Below are 15,081 nucleotides of genomic sequence, written 5' to 3'. Positions count from 1 at the left end.
TTCGGAGCCTATACGGAACATACCCACACACTTTCTCTTTTATATGTATAGAAAGATGGTTTTACCTCTAAGCTTGGTCCGTCAATGATAACTTTACAAAAAAAAATGCTCGAGCTAAGGATACGTTGATTTGAGCTTTAACACATTGGAAATAATATCAATTATACTGCGATGTTCAACTATTTCTATAAACGAAAACGATTCCTCGATGCGAGCGAGCAAATTTTGTACTAAGGCTGCAGTTGCATAAATAACCAAGTACTAAAGAAGTGGAAGCAGATGTTTTGTCTATGGCCACTCACCCACAGCTTGTTGTCTATGAAGTACGCCTCGTGCAGCTCCACCACGTTGGGGTGGCGGCACTCGGACAGGATGTCGATTTCCACCGTGAAGTCGGCGAGGTCGTCCTCGTTGTCCAGAACGCACATCTTGGCGGCGGCGAGCTGGCCGGTCGTCTTGTGTTGCGCTTTGTACACCTGCGGACGGGGGTGGAAACAAAGGTTGCTTTGTGGTGCATTTGCTACTGTGATAAAGTTTAGTGTGTAGGTAGGCATCAGTATCTACGCTAGTGCATGAGGAAATTCCTGTAAACTAGTCGTAAGTTGGAAATAAATAAAAAATTTAGAATTTACTAAAAAACGTGTGTGTACTTATGTACACGCGTTACAAGTTATACTACTTTGACGTAACGAGATAAAATTCTTTTCAGAAATTTTATCTTTCGCCTTGTTCTAAAAGTATCTACGACAAATAAAAAATACGACACTGACAATAAAAAAAAGGTATTTAGTACATTAAAAGTTTCATTATAACGCGTTATCTAGTTAAATAAAATTAAATTCAATAAAATATCACAACGTACAACCAAGTTTCACTCGACATTAATATTTGAGATTTTTGTACAATTGAATTAATGAAATCACCGGAATGAGCCCGCAGACTTTGACAATTTTTGTGACGGCGTGCGCGCGCATCGTAAAATTTTACTCTACTAATTTTTCCCTAATGCGAAAAATATACTGCGACTTGATAAAAACACGGTGCGATGGAAAGAGCTATGTTGAGAGTATCTCTTCGTGATCTCCTCAAATCAGTATTGAGGAGATTCGCAGAAGAACCAGACATAGACCAAGATTTGACGGCCGATTGGCGCAGTTTGCAGCGACCCTGCTTTCTGATTCCAAGGCCGTGGGTTCGATTCCCACTACTGGGAAATGTCTGTGTGATGAGCATGAATGTTTTTCAGTGTCTGGGTGTTTATATGTATATTATAAGTATTTTTGTATGTTATTCATAAAAAAATATACATCAGTCATCTTAGTACCCATAACACAAGCTACGCTTACTGTGGGACTAGATGGCGATGTGTGTATTGTGGTAGTATATTTATTTATTATTTATTTATTATAGCTCAACGAGTCGCGAAGCTGAATTGGCAATGGGCGGGGCACATAGATAAAACATAGATAAAAACATAGATAAAAACTACTTAACCGATCCTCATTAAACTTTGTACACATATTCTTAGAAGTGTTAGAAGTAATATAGGATACTTTTTATCCCGACATTAAGCTCTGTTCCTTTGGGAGAGGGAATGAAAGTGTTTGACGATTTTACACCATAACTCCGACCAGTGGCGTGCACTGGCTTCCTTACCAGGGTATGCATACAGCAGGAAAATTGCATAGAATGGCGAAAATCCTCCTCGTATACGAGCTATATATAACTTATAGGGTAGGCAGTGCTTTTGTGTATGTATGAAGTGCACGCCACTGACTCCGACAAATTATAACCGATTTAAATAATTATTTTTGTACCATAGAGGTTATAGTATGTGTTTAATTTTGCCTAAACTTTCTGTAGATCTGTTTGGAGATAGAGGACAGAACTCCTCAGCGGACAGCAGCAAACCCCGGATTTACCCCGAAGAAGGCAACAGCTAGTTATCTATATATATAAAACAAAGTTGTGTTAGTAACCACATGTATATTTGGATTATTTGGATATTATTTCACGTGCACTTCATACATGCACAAAAGCACTGCATACCCTAAACTTGAAATATAGCCCGTATAAGAGGAGGATTTTTTCCATTTTATGCAATTTGCCTGGTAAGAAACCCAGTGCGCGCCACTGGGTCTCAGTTACCTTGCCGAAAGCGCCATCTCCGAGCTCGCCGATCATGTCCCAGTTGTCGGCGGGGTCGCTGTTGTCCCGGATGTTGCTGAACACCTTCTTCTTCTTGGCGTCATTGCCGCTTCCAAGGTGCAGCACCTGCGGGAGAAGAGTAGATGGAAAGTTAGACAGATTCCTTTATTGCACCTTATTTTTTTTTTTTTTAATAATAAAGAAATAAACAATTATACTACGAGATTGTTCATCGCCATCTAGCCCCAAAGTAAGCGTAGCTTGGGGTAGCTTGAGTTATGGGTACCTAGGATGACTGAAAAATACTTTTTATTTTATTTGAATAATATACATAAATACTTATATAATATACAGATAAACACTGAAAAACATTCATGTTCATCATACAAACATTTTCCAGTTGTGGGCATCGAACCCACGGCCTTCTTGGAGATAAAAACAGTCATCATCATATCAACCCATTACCGGCCCACTACAGGACACGGGCTACTCCCACAGTGACAATGGGTTAAGGCCGTGGACTCCGCACACCTTGAGAACATTATGTACAAGTCTCAGACATGTAAGTTTCCTCACGATGTTTTCCTTCACCGTTTAAAGCACCGCCATATTCAAATTGCTTGAATTAAAACGCACATAGCTCCGAAAAGTCAGTGGTGCGTGACGGGGCTCGATCTCTGTCTCAAGCTGAAGCCTTACCTACTAGGCTATCTTCGTTAAAAAATAGGACCCTCGATACGCAGGAAACTCTTCCATCTCGAGGAAGTATCGAGGGAATGGACAAAATCGTCAAAAAAACTTATGGAAAATACAAAAAAGTCTTACCTTTTTGAGATTGTTAAAAAAAGACATGGTGGGTTTAGTGCGCGCGTCGTCACCGACGCGCGGGCGTCTCAACCGTCTTTACTCATCCTGAAGGCCCTCCGCCGCTATGTCTGGAAAGAAAAACTTGGCATCAGTTACAGGTATTCAGACCACCCGCCTAGGTTCGTTGTGGGCTTCCTCTAACACCAGCAGCATAGCTAGACCGGCGGGAGACAAAAATTATCATCTTCTTCATCAGCACATCAACTCACTAACAGGGCTCGGGTCTCCTCAAACAATGAGGACGCCGTAGTCACCACGCTGGCCCAGAGCGCATTTGTGGACTTCACGCGCCTTTGAGAACATTAATATTAAATTACTAATCATTTTAAATGACAATGTGATATAGTGAAAACAAAAAAAAAACACCCCGCTTAGTTTGTTGTGGGCTTCTTCTTAGACCAGGACGCATTTGGAACCCTCGTATCTTTAGTTTTAAGTTTACGAATATGGTTATTGCCATCATCTCACTACAGTGTAATTCTCATGTGATGTACGCATCAAAAGTGCCATCTATGGCCCTGGTCTACTTGAATAAAGATATTTTTGACTTTGACTTTCATTATGGAGAAATCTCAGGCATCCTGCCTTCCTCACGATGTTTTCCTTAACCGTTGAAACAAGTTATATTATGACGGAGATAAGAAGAAGAAGAAGAAACACTTTATTGCACGTATAACATACAGGAAAAGAAACAGTGAGGCGAATACAGATTACAGTACACGATGTAGGCGGCCTTATTGCTGCAATATCATCTTAATATATATAAATCTCCTGTCACGATGTTTGTCCGCGATAGACTCCTACACTACTTAACCGATTTAAAATTAAATTGGCTCACCGTGAGCGGTCTGGTTCAACTTAAGAGATAGGATAGCTTAGATCTTTAATTATAGTCACAATTTTATTTTATTGCAAATTATTTGTCTATAATTAACAGTCACATGTTATATATATATACTACTATACTCATTTAAGGCTTAGCAATACTGAATACTTTAAAAACAAAATCAAACACAGACGAAGTCGCGGGCAACAGCTAGTAATAATATATAATAGAGATAACTTAAGTTACGAGGTACGTGCTGGCATTCGAACTCGGCCCCAAAAACAAAAATTATATCCCCGATTATATCTTTTGACAAGGGATAAAATTTCTTATTTGTACAATTTTGTTAACGTATTTAGCTATTTTAATGTAGGTTTATAATAAGTTTCATCACCACGCTGGACAGACGGATTGGCGATTGCCCTAGATGGCATCGATCACTAAAAAAAGAAAGATGGGTAGCATGGTGTGCTTGCAGAGTATGCACCAAGTATGCACTCAGCGGGCAGATGATATAAAATGAAAACATCTCCACCACAGTTAATGAAAAACATGAGGATAGGCTCTGTAAGTTTTAAAAAGCCTACCCTTTAGAATTTATAACTCGTACTGGAGAATTTTCTTCACTTTATATCATCTGCATACCCTGTGCATACCCTCTGTGCACGCCACTGGTGTGTTGGTATAGCACCGACAAGGTCAAAGGTCAAGGACAAGAAATTGGGTATACAAAGTAGATTGATCTACATAAAATTGTTTACATAATAAAATAACTTTTATGTTAATTATAATATTCTATGCTTTATGCGTGACGATTGGAAAGTTTGTTATTTTTTATGCAGCTTGATTTCTCATTTTTATCCAGTTTAATAAAGTAACTTGCAACGGATGCCTCCAGTGAGTTAATGAAATCGTAATTGATTACCTAAGTGTCAAAAAATTAACCTTTTACGTAAAACAACGCCAAATCACTAGGCCTGAAGAAGTTGTAGGTCGGAATAAGTCCTGGAACTATCTTTGGCCTGTATTTTAAACGTGTCTCCGTGTGACCTTTGGGAGCAGAGCCTTGCACTCGTCCTTGTCTCTCTGTTACAGAGACGTGCCGCGCGAAACTAGCGCTTATTGCTTAAGAGCCAAGGAACGAGTGGATGGAGGAAATTGTGTATACAAAGTAGGCATTTTTATACGGGTACTAGACGTTTGGTGCAAGTTAAAGGCGGAAACTTTTATTAACGTATTAGTTTTATAAGTAGCGTTTTTTTTGTTTTCCGCAATACAATCACACGAGATGAAGATTAAGCTCAATTTGCTATAAACCGCGCTATATATAATTAATTAAGGATATATATATATATATAATATATATAATAAAGGATACCTGCACGGTAAAACTATTTCTTATTCTTTACCGGCAAAAAAAAACCGGCTTACAGAAGGCAAACCTAATGTTACAGCATTTTCCACTAGCCAACCTTCAGATCAGTGGCGTGCACTTCATACATGCATAAAAGCTATGTCTACCCTAAATTTTTTGTATAACTCATAAATGCGAAGGTTTGTTTCATTTTATGGCATCTTCCTTCTTCATGCATACCCTGGTCTAAAACCCTGTGCACTGCTTCAGATGTGCGAGAAAAACGAGTGTGTCTTCACCATTATCGTTACACGGGTCTCCTATCAGATTATTCCGTTCAGTCCCCGGTACTTAACACGCCTTAGAAAACATTATGGAGAACTCTCGTGCTGTTTTCCTTCACCGTTAACGCAAGTGATATTAAATAACATAAATTAAAAACGCCGATTACTCTGAAGTTAACAGTGATATATGCCGGGAATCGAAAATTGAGTAGACAGAATGTTTTTCTTCTGTTTTGTTCAAAATAAAAGAGCAATAATTTTAATAACTCAACCTAAATAACCACGTGTCGTTTTTTAAACCGTTACGCTGACGCGGCGTTAACGGCTCGATATTGTTGAGAGAAAAAAATGAAAGTCCTCTACCTTACATCTTCTTTCTCATGACTTGCACCACCGTCGGAATGATTCATCTGTCATCAGTCATCACGTACAATATCAGCTACTTGTTTTATCAGAGCGGTCGGAGTTTCCGCCGACATGATAACAGGCCACTACATACAAGTTAATCACAACTTTACGTAAGTTAACAATAGAATAGTGTCGCTGTTTAATTCAATTTTGAAGCGGAACAACTTAACGCGCGGGACGAAACTCGCATAAAGTGAAACGAGCTGTAATCTCACCACCTTAAGAACCTATTACCGCTACCAAGGGGCACGGGTCTAGGGCCCACCATGAAAATAATTTAAGCTGTAGTCCACCACGCTGGCCCAGTGTGGATTTGTGGAGCATGAGGGTGCACTGCAATCTAATAGTGCGGATTGACTACATTCTACAGTAAGCTGGGGCTGCGTTGGAAAAGCACCTTTAGGCTGGGTCACCGCGTATGCCCACTCGATCAGCTGTGACGGCCCGTTAAAGTGCCTTTCTCTGTCGAGCCGCAGACTAGCAATCGTACCGTAGGGACAGTATAATTTTTATAGTTGTTACCAGCGACTTCGTCTTCGTTTGATTTAGTTTTTTGATGTGGCATTCAATTTAGTTTTAGTTCAAAAAAAATTAGAAGTATTCAGTATCGCTCAGCCTTAAATGAGGGGTTTGCTGCTGTCCGCTGAAAATGTTGGTGTGATGAACATGAATGTCTTTCAGTGGCTGGGTTTTTTATATGTATAGAATAAGTATTTATGTATGTTATTAATAAAAATATTCATCAAATTCAAATTCAAAATTCATTTATTTCAAGTAGGCCTAATATAAGCACTTTTGAAACGTCAAGTCTGTCTGTTTGTAGTGATTCTACCACCGGTTCGGAAGGCAGATTCTACCGAGAAGAAGCCGGCAAGAAACTCAGCAGTTGCTCTTTTCCAACATCAACAATTTACATTTTGCATTTTAACATTAATTTTTCTATGTTGTGAGAGCTGAAAGCGGAGTCGGATGCTTCCAAGCAACCTTGTCATTAAAAAAAATTGGTTGCCTGTAAAGTCGGTATACGGGCGAAAGTTTTACGTGACAACGACTTTGAGTGGTAAAATAATTTTAATGTGAATATTCATTCGTATAGTAGGAAGAAGGATGAAATAATAGTAACAATTTAAAACATTTATTTATACAAAGAATTATATTTAAAACATTAATTTATACAAAGAATCTCGCACTGAATTTCATATTAACAAAATTTTATTTTTACCTTTACACATACATACGTATTTATATACAAATATACATACAATAACTTGCAATACATTTGCGTACAATGAAACAGCGTTTACTACAAAGGGACGCGTGCCTTTCACTTTTTATGTCTGTCTCTCTCGCTCTTAGGCGGGCTAACCATGCCCGAGTGGAAGGGACGCGTGCCTCTCACTCGCTCTCATTGTGAGCGCATAACGTGAGCGGAGCGTAACGCAGTTTCTTGAAGTGTCACCCGGCAAACCAATTTATAAGACGTTGTCACGTCAAAAATTCATCAATTGTATAGTAACCTCGCTGTAATAAATGTGTTTTAACAAATTCTTTAAACTTGTGCATTGGCAGGTCCAAAATCACCTTAGTAGTCCATCAGTCATCTTAGTAACCATAAAGCCAAAGTGGCGGCAGCAAGCATTAACCACGCGTGTACGTGCCGTACTGTATGACCGCTAGACTGTGGCTAGCGACTTGCTCAGGTGGCCAGAGGAAACCAGGTTTATCTTAGGTTACATACATTAGTTCATGTGCACTCCGGTTACCATTAGATTAGGTTATAGTAATTATGCAAATTTGAACAAAAACTTCGCTTTGTTCACCATCATCATGATCGGTTCCCATCAGCGGCGCGCTACAGTACGTCTAGCGTTTGCCTCGCCCGAGACGAGGATATTTTTTTTTTCATTTCCTACTAATCTTTCTATCCTACTTAACATTATAAATGTGAAAGTGTGCATGTTTGTTACTCGATAACGCAAAAACGGCTGAACGGATTTGGATGAAATTTGGCATTCATGCAGTTGTGTGCATAGAGGGTATGCACACAAAAAATCTCCAGTACGAGTTATAAATACTTAAGGGTAGGCTTTTTATAACTCTTACAATGCCTATCCTTAAGTTTATTTCAACTTGTACTGGAGATTTTCTTCATTTTATATTATTTGCGTACCCTCTATGCACGCCACTGCATACATGTAGCCTTTGACATGAAAAAGAACATAGGCTACCTTTTATCCCGATTCCTTTCGTAGTACCCGAGGGAAAATTGAAAATTGTTTACGATATATTATGAAAATTAAGCTTAATTTGCTGCAGTCCGCGAAAAGCAGGATAATCTGTATGGTGTAATTTATAATTTCTTAAATTCTTATACTCCACACCAAACAGATCTTCGGCAATGCAATCTCAGAGGGTACATTGCCGAAGCTTAATTTTCATAATATATCATGGATCTCCGCAAAGTAACGCCTGCTTCTATCCAATTGTTTACGAGCTAGGCCGAGGGCAGACAGCTTTGAAACTTGTGTTACAGTAATTTTATAAAGTGGGTAAATAATTAAACATTTTGATAAATAACCAATGTTCATGATATGGAATTGTTGGATATTTTGATATAAGTACGACTGCATTATCGATATACTCCATGCAAAGATGATGACGAACGATGCAAAGATACCTCCCGGTGTCTTTGTCGTTTATCACTTGTTATGCATGTCACTTATGCTATGAAAAAGGACATTTACTTTCTATACCGATTCGCCATCATCTAACTACGGTGTAAAAAGGTGTTTGAGGGAATGCATCAACCATGAATTCTATAGGCCTTGTAGAAAATAGGCCTATTTAATATTATCCGTTACGGATGAATGACGTTTCAATAGTTTTCGTAATCTAAATCTGTCGTGATTTCAAAATACATCAAATGAGACTTCGTTTGGTATACAAACACACAGAAGATTGGCCAATAGGTACATAAAGGCAAACTGACATCCTTTAGTAAATAAAGTACATTTTGTAATAACTAAAATCTATAATATACAAATATGTATGATTTATATAAAAGAAAGTTGTGTTAGTTACACCATTTATAACTCAAGAACGGCTGGACCATTTTTTATGATATTTGATTTTTTGGACTCCTCTTAGACCGGAATTGGATAAATAAGTATTAGAGAATAAGTATTAGATTATATAACATTCATGAAACAAAAAAAAAATAAGGTTCCGCGGGTACGAAATTCGCCGGGACAACTAGTTAGATATCAAAACCCAACAAAAGTTACCGCTAGCTTTTGTGGTCTAGTGGAGATTCGTAACCTTACAGCGGGCCCGATAAACAGTTTATAATGATGTATTAATAACCGTCCTTCATTATGTCACCGCCCGATCAGTTTAGGATGTTACTCATCCGCAAACAAACATATGTATCTACAACACAATATACCGGGTGGTGTGACGTCAGTGAAGTGATGTCATAGACTTATATTAAAGTGGTACAAGTGAATAGCATACAGCGGAAAATTCCGTTATAATTCCCCTCAAGCCTAATATTGTCCTACTATAACACGGCTAGCACAAGGATGAGACAAAAAGTGTTTACCCCGTTTAAACTGATATTGGAAACTGATACTGGATGGATAAAATTTATTCGTCCACACTCGTCTCTAACAGGAAAAAGTAGAAATTCATACCCGTTTATTATTACAAAAATGTATACGATTTGCATATTATTTCCACTCTGCGTCGCGTCAATGCTAGGAGAGTGGATAAAAATTGGGAGAAGATAAACATTTTGTTATATCCCCGTGGAGTGAATTGTCTTCTGCCTATACTAGCCATGTTGAGGCTTATAAGGAATGAAATGAAATTTTATTTGTTCACATAAAACAATAGCAGATAAGGCGGAGAACTTCTGTTAAGTTTAAAACCTGTGCCAGAAGATCTCGCTCTTCCATTACAAAACACATTTTTATTTTAATTTATCTAAGGACACTATCTCTAAACATGTTCTTAAAGATCGATGCATCGATCGATGATCGATGGTTGGGCTGAACAAAGTTGACAAACAAACTTCTAGTTAGTTGCTCAAACTTAAACAATAACACGGTTATCTTATTGAAATCACAATATGATTGGATACGACTCAACACGGAATCCTTACTTATATAATAATTAATGCGAAAGTGTGTTTGTTGGTTAGTTGGTTTGTTCGTACTCATTACACGCTCTAACTAAGCATCCAAATAATTTGAATTTATAGTTAGTTGAATGGACGGAGAGTGGCAGTCTAATTTTGTATACCAGGAAAAAAACGGATTTTTGCGGTGGGTATTTGTAAAAAAAACCGTAATAAACGCGGACTTAGAACGTGGGCTCAGGTAGTAAACAATGGTAACTTGTAATAGTGGAACCCTCGTAGCTTTAGTTTTAAATTTCCGAATATGGTTATCGCTATCATCTCACTACGGTGCAATTCTCATGTAATGTACGCATCAAAAGTGCCACCAGTTCTTGAATAAAGATATTTTTAAATAAATATACTACGACAATACACACATCGCCACCTAGCCCCAAAGTAAGCGTAGCTTGTATTATGGGTACTAAGATGACTGATGAATATTTTTATGAATTATATATACGTAAATACTTAGAAAATACATATAAACACCCACACACTGAAAAACACTTATGCTCATCACACAAACATTTTCCAGTTGTGGGAATCGAACCCACGGCCTTGGTCTCAGAAAACAGGGTCGCTGCCCACTGCGCCAGTCGGCCGTCAAACTAACTAAATACGTCGAAGAGCGCCGTGTAAGCCGCTCAGCTTATGCCTTGGGCCATACGCCAATACAATAATTGAGACACGCGCCGAGTACGAGAGTTACGGCTGTTTGTAACGACTCCACTGAACAGTTAGCACTCAATTAAGAGCCGACGATCAAAATAGCAGGTTATTGATACTGTGAAGTCTTCAACATTCAGTAGTACTTTTAGCTTTTTGTGACAAAGCTCGTCCGGTACTGCTGCTATGCCTATTTCTACCGCTAAGCAGCATTGTTGCAATGCTGTGTTCCGGTCTGAAGGGCGTGGTTGCCGGTGTGATAACAGGGGCATGAGGCTTAGCACCCTTAGCCCAGTTGGTAGGACTTCGACTTCACTTTCGGGGGAGCGAGTTCGAATTCCAGCGCGCACCTTTTCTGAGTTATGTGCGTTTTAAGCAACTCCATCCATCAATTTGAGGCGTAGGTGTTAATCCTCATCATCATCAACATATCAACCCACAATGAGAAGGGGTTAAGGACTTCGCACACCTTTTAGAACATTATGGAGAACTCTCAGGTATTCAGGTTTCCGAGCATCCTCAGGATATTTTGACTTTACAACGAATAATTGTTAAGTACTGATGATGTGCTATGTGCTTGTTCAAATAATTATTAACTATAAAAAAAAACCCAAACCTCCCTCTATGGAAATGGAATTGCCCTGCAATGGGATAATATTTAGAAAAATGAAATCATTAATTTGATAAAAGCTTTCGTGCTCGAGCATACGTTAATGCCATCTCAGCCGGTGATGGCACGCTTTCGATTTTAAGTATTAGGAACTCCTAAACTCGCTTTTCTGGGCGTGGCATATTCAACTGAATAAAGGGCCGGTTTCTATGCATGGCAACATTGAAATGAAGAACATCAAATTTAGCAGTTGACAGTCATTATTTTATCTCTAATGCTCTAAACAACCCTACTTTAGATAAAATACCGACACGCGCATAGTTTCTACGCTACGCGACCCATACCTTATGAAGTAAGGCTCTTGTTGTCCTAATCCTAAGGTTTCCTGGCAGAGATAAGGCCGCCTTTTATATTATATTCCAGTTTCTGTGTTTCTCTCTATTCGTCCTTTATTTTCCTAACTGTGTAGTGGTGTACAAATAAAGAATTTAAATTTTTGAAGGCCGATTGGCGCAGTGTGCAGCGATCCCGCTTTTTGAGTCCAAGGCCGTGGGTTCGATTCCCACAACTGGAAAATGTTCGTGTGATGTGCATGCATGTTTTTCAGTGTCTGGGTGTTTATATGTATATTATTTATAAAAATATTCAATAGTCATTTTAGTACCAATAACACAAGCTACGCTAACTTGCGGGGCGGGGCTGGTTGGCGATGTGTGTATTGTCGTAGTATATTTATTTATTTAAAATTAAACCTCCGCACACTAAAATCGATCATACCACGATTTTTAGGGTTTAACAAAAGCTTTCTGTGTTCGAAACTACTACACACGCGCATCAAAGCCAAGACATTGCGCTGTTCACTGACACACTTTCGATTGTGGACGCTTCGGAATTCCCTTTTGCCGCTATCGATCATTGATTTAAGTTTCTCACTTGTTTGGAGAAACTCGAACCGGCTGCGTTTTACTTCACTGCGAGTTTATGTTCAAACACTTAATGTATTGCACATATATCTATATATCTATCTAATACCTTTATATGTGCAATTTTTGTTAGTATATATATATTTTTTTGTATTTTTTATTTTTATTGGTCCACTTAAGAGTAAAACAATTAACGACAACTAGGTCACTCACCTCATCTCAAACCACACAGAGTTTATGTGACAAGGTATAGATCAATGATATTCGTTTTAAAAACATTTTTTTTTTTATTTAAGTTGCAATCACAACCCTACCAGTAGTCGTAATCATTATCCCTACTAATCCCTACTAATATTATAAATGTTAATGTAAGTTTGTTTGTTACGCTTTCACGCAAAAACTACTTAACCGATCCTCATTAAACTTTGTACACATATTCTTGGAAGTGTTAGAATTAATTTAGGATACTTTTTATCCCGACATTAAGCTCGGTTCCTTTGGGAGAGGGGATGAAAGTGTTTGACGATTTTACCCCATAACTGCGACAAATTATAACCGATTTAAATAATTATTTTTGTACTCTAGAGATTATAATATGTGTTTAATATTGCCCAAACTTTGTATAGATCTGATGAATGTGGTTGGAGATAGGGGACAGAACTCCTCAGCGGACAGCAGCAAACCCCTCATTTAAGGCTTAGCGGTACTGAATACTTGAATGCCAATTGAATGCCACATCAAAAAACAAAAACAAACGCAGACGAAGTCGCGGGAAAAAGCTAGTACATACACAAAGGGACGAAGGGAATTTCTAGTGTCCTATCATTATGATTTCTATGATTTAAAAATACCTAACATAGTTCCGAGCTTATGCGCGTTATGGTAACAAGGAAGTGCGTACAGACGCACGTGTAGCGACATAACTACCATGCGTGGCGTGATGGCGAATTCGCAAAGAATGCGATGTAATTAATAATAACTTCTTGGACATTGAGTAAACCTGTGAGTTATGCAGTACAGTCTGTGCCGGTACACAGGCAGGGGAATTTGGCATTTTACATTTATGCTTTTACTAGCTGTTGCCCGCGACTTCGTCTGCGTTCGATTTTGTTTTTTGATGTGGCATTAAAGTTAGTTGTAGATCTAAAAAAATTAAAGTATTCAGTATCGCTAAGCCTTAAATGAGGAGTTCTGTCCTCTATCTCCAACCACAGTTTGGGCAAAATTAAACACATATTATAGCCTCTATAGTACAAAAATAATTATTTAAATCGGTTATAATTTGTCGGGGTTATGGTGTAAAATCGTCAAACACTCATCCCCTCTCCCGAAGGACACGAACTTAATGTCGGGATAAAAAGTATCCTTTATTACTTCTAACATGATAAACAACTACGACACCGGGAGGTATCTTTGAAAAGAATATGTGTACAAAGTTTCATGAGGATCGGCTAAGTAGTTTTCGCGTGAAAGCGTTACAAACAAATACATTGACATTTTTAATATAAGAAGGGAGAGGGATTTTTTTTGTTATTTTTACTTTCTATTGACGCGCACAGGGCGATACGTTGCACCGTTGTGACAGCGCTGCAACCAGTGGCGTGCACTTCATACAAGCACGAAAGCACTGCATACCCTAAAATGTATATATAACTCGTATAGGAGGAGATTTATTGCCGTTTTATGCAATTTACTGCTGTATGCATACCCTGGTAAGAAACCTAGTGCACGCCACTGGCTGCAACTAACTGCTAAAGTTGCTTTGTTAATAAGCGATCAGTTTGCTTGTCCGTCGATCACTATGAATAAAAGATTTTTAAAATGAAGTATCTATCGGCGAGGGTAAACAATTGTTCGCGTGGCGATACAGGCCGTTTACATCGCCACGATACATGATGGAATATATGTACTAAAAGTTGTCGGGATTTCAAATAAATTTTAATATTTTGTTATTTTTATTCAACAAAAAATGCATATCTATGTTAAAGGAAGTTGTGTTAGATACACCATTTATAACTCAAGAACGGCTGGACCAATTCTTATGATATTTGATTTTTTGGGTTTCTCTTAGTCCGGAATAGGATAATAACTATTTAAATATATAACATTTATCAAAAAAAAAAAACCGCGGTAAAAAGTTCGCCGGGGCAGCTAGTTTATATAATAAATACTACTACAACTAAATAGGTACCGACAGAATACCAGCGTATAATTCCTTCACCGTTGAAGCAAGTGTTATTTAATTGCTTAAAACGCACATTACTTAGAAAAGAGGTGTGTGCTGGGATTCGAACTCCCCCCCCCCCCCCCCCCCCCCCACCGAAAGTGAAGCCGAAGTTCTAACCGAGTGGTTGTTGTACCTATATCTGTAATAAATAAATAAATATACTACGACAATACACACTTCGCCATCCAGTCCCAAACTAAGCGTAGCTTGTGTTATGGGATATTATTGAAATCAAGCTTAACTTGCTATACTCCGAGAACAATTGGAGAATCTGTATGGTGTAGAAACGAAAGTAAACAGATCGAGGATCAGGAGGGTGGAGGGAGGAGGGATTTCCGCAAAGTAACGCCTGCTTCTATCCAATATTGTGCTATGGGTACTAAGATAACTGATGAATAGTTTTATCTATAATGAAGTTTACTTTCTTTTATAAAGTTTATATATATATATTTTTTTATTATTGTTTTTATATGTGATTCCATAACTGGACTTCCCTCAACTAAATAGGTACTGACAGAATACCAGCGTTGTGGGTACATTAGTATCCGGAACATTAAGCTGAGTCAGAACCTTTTTATTGGCACGACA

General features: G+C 38.3%; 1 protein-coding gene across 1 annotated transcript in view; it reads right to left on the bottom strand.

Moving 5' to 3' along the window:
- LOC120635167 (serine/threonine-protein kinase 10) overlaps nucleotides 1-15,081 on the bottom strand; it is a 57,320-nt gene that overhangs the window by 34,546 nt on the left and 7,693 nt on the right. The window contains exons 2-4 of the mRNA XM_039906101.1: nucleotides 2,974-3,083; nucleotides 2,149-2,274; nucleotides 303-476 (exon numbers count right to left, since the gene is read on the bottom strand). Of these exons, the coding sequence (XP_039762035.1) occupies nucleotides 303-476; nucleotides 2,149-2,274; nucleotides 2,974-3,000 (327 nt within the window). The 5' untranslated portion in view covers nucleotides 3,001-3,083. The remainder of the gene's footprint in view (nucleotides 1-302; nucleotides 477-2,148; nucleotides 2,275-2,973; nucleotides 3,084-15,081) is intronic.

Source organism: Pararge aegeria, chromosome 26, assembly GCF_905163445.1.
Source record: "Pararge aegeria chromosome 26, ilParAegt1.1, whole genome shotgun sequence".
Taxonomy (NCBI): domain Eukaryota; kingdom Metazoa; phylum Arthropoda; class Insecta; order Lepidoptera; family Nymphalidae; genus Pararge; species Pararge aegeria.
The sequence above is the reverse complement of the archived record's forward strand: the minus strand, read 5'-3'. Positions and strand labels throughout refer to the sequence as shown.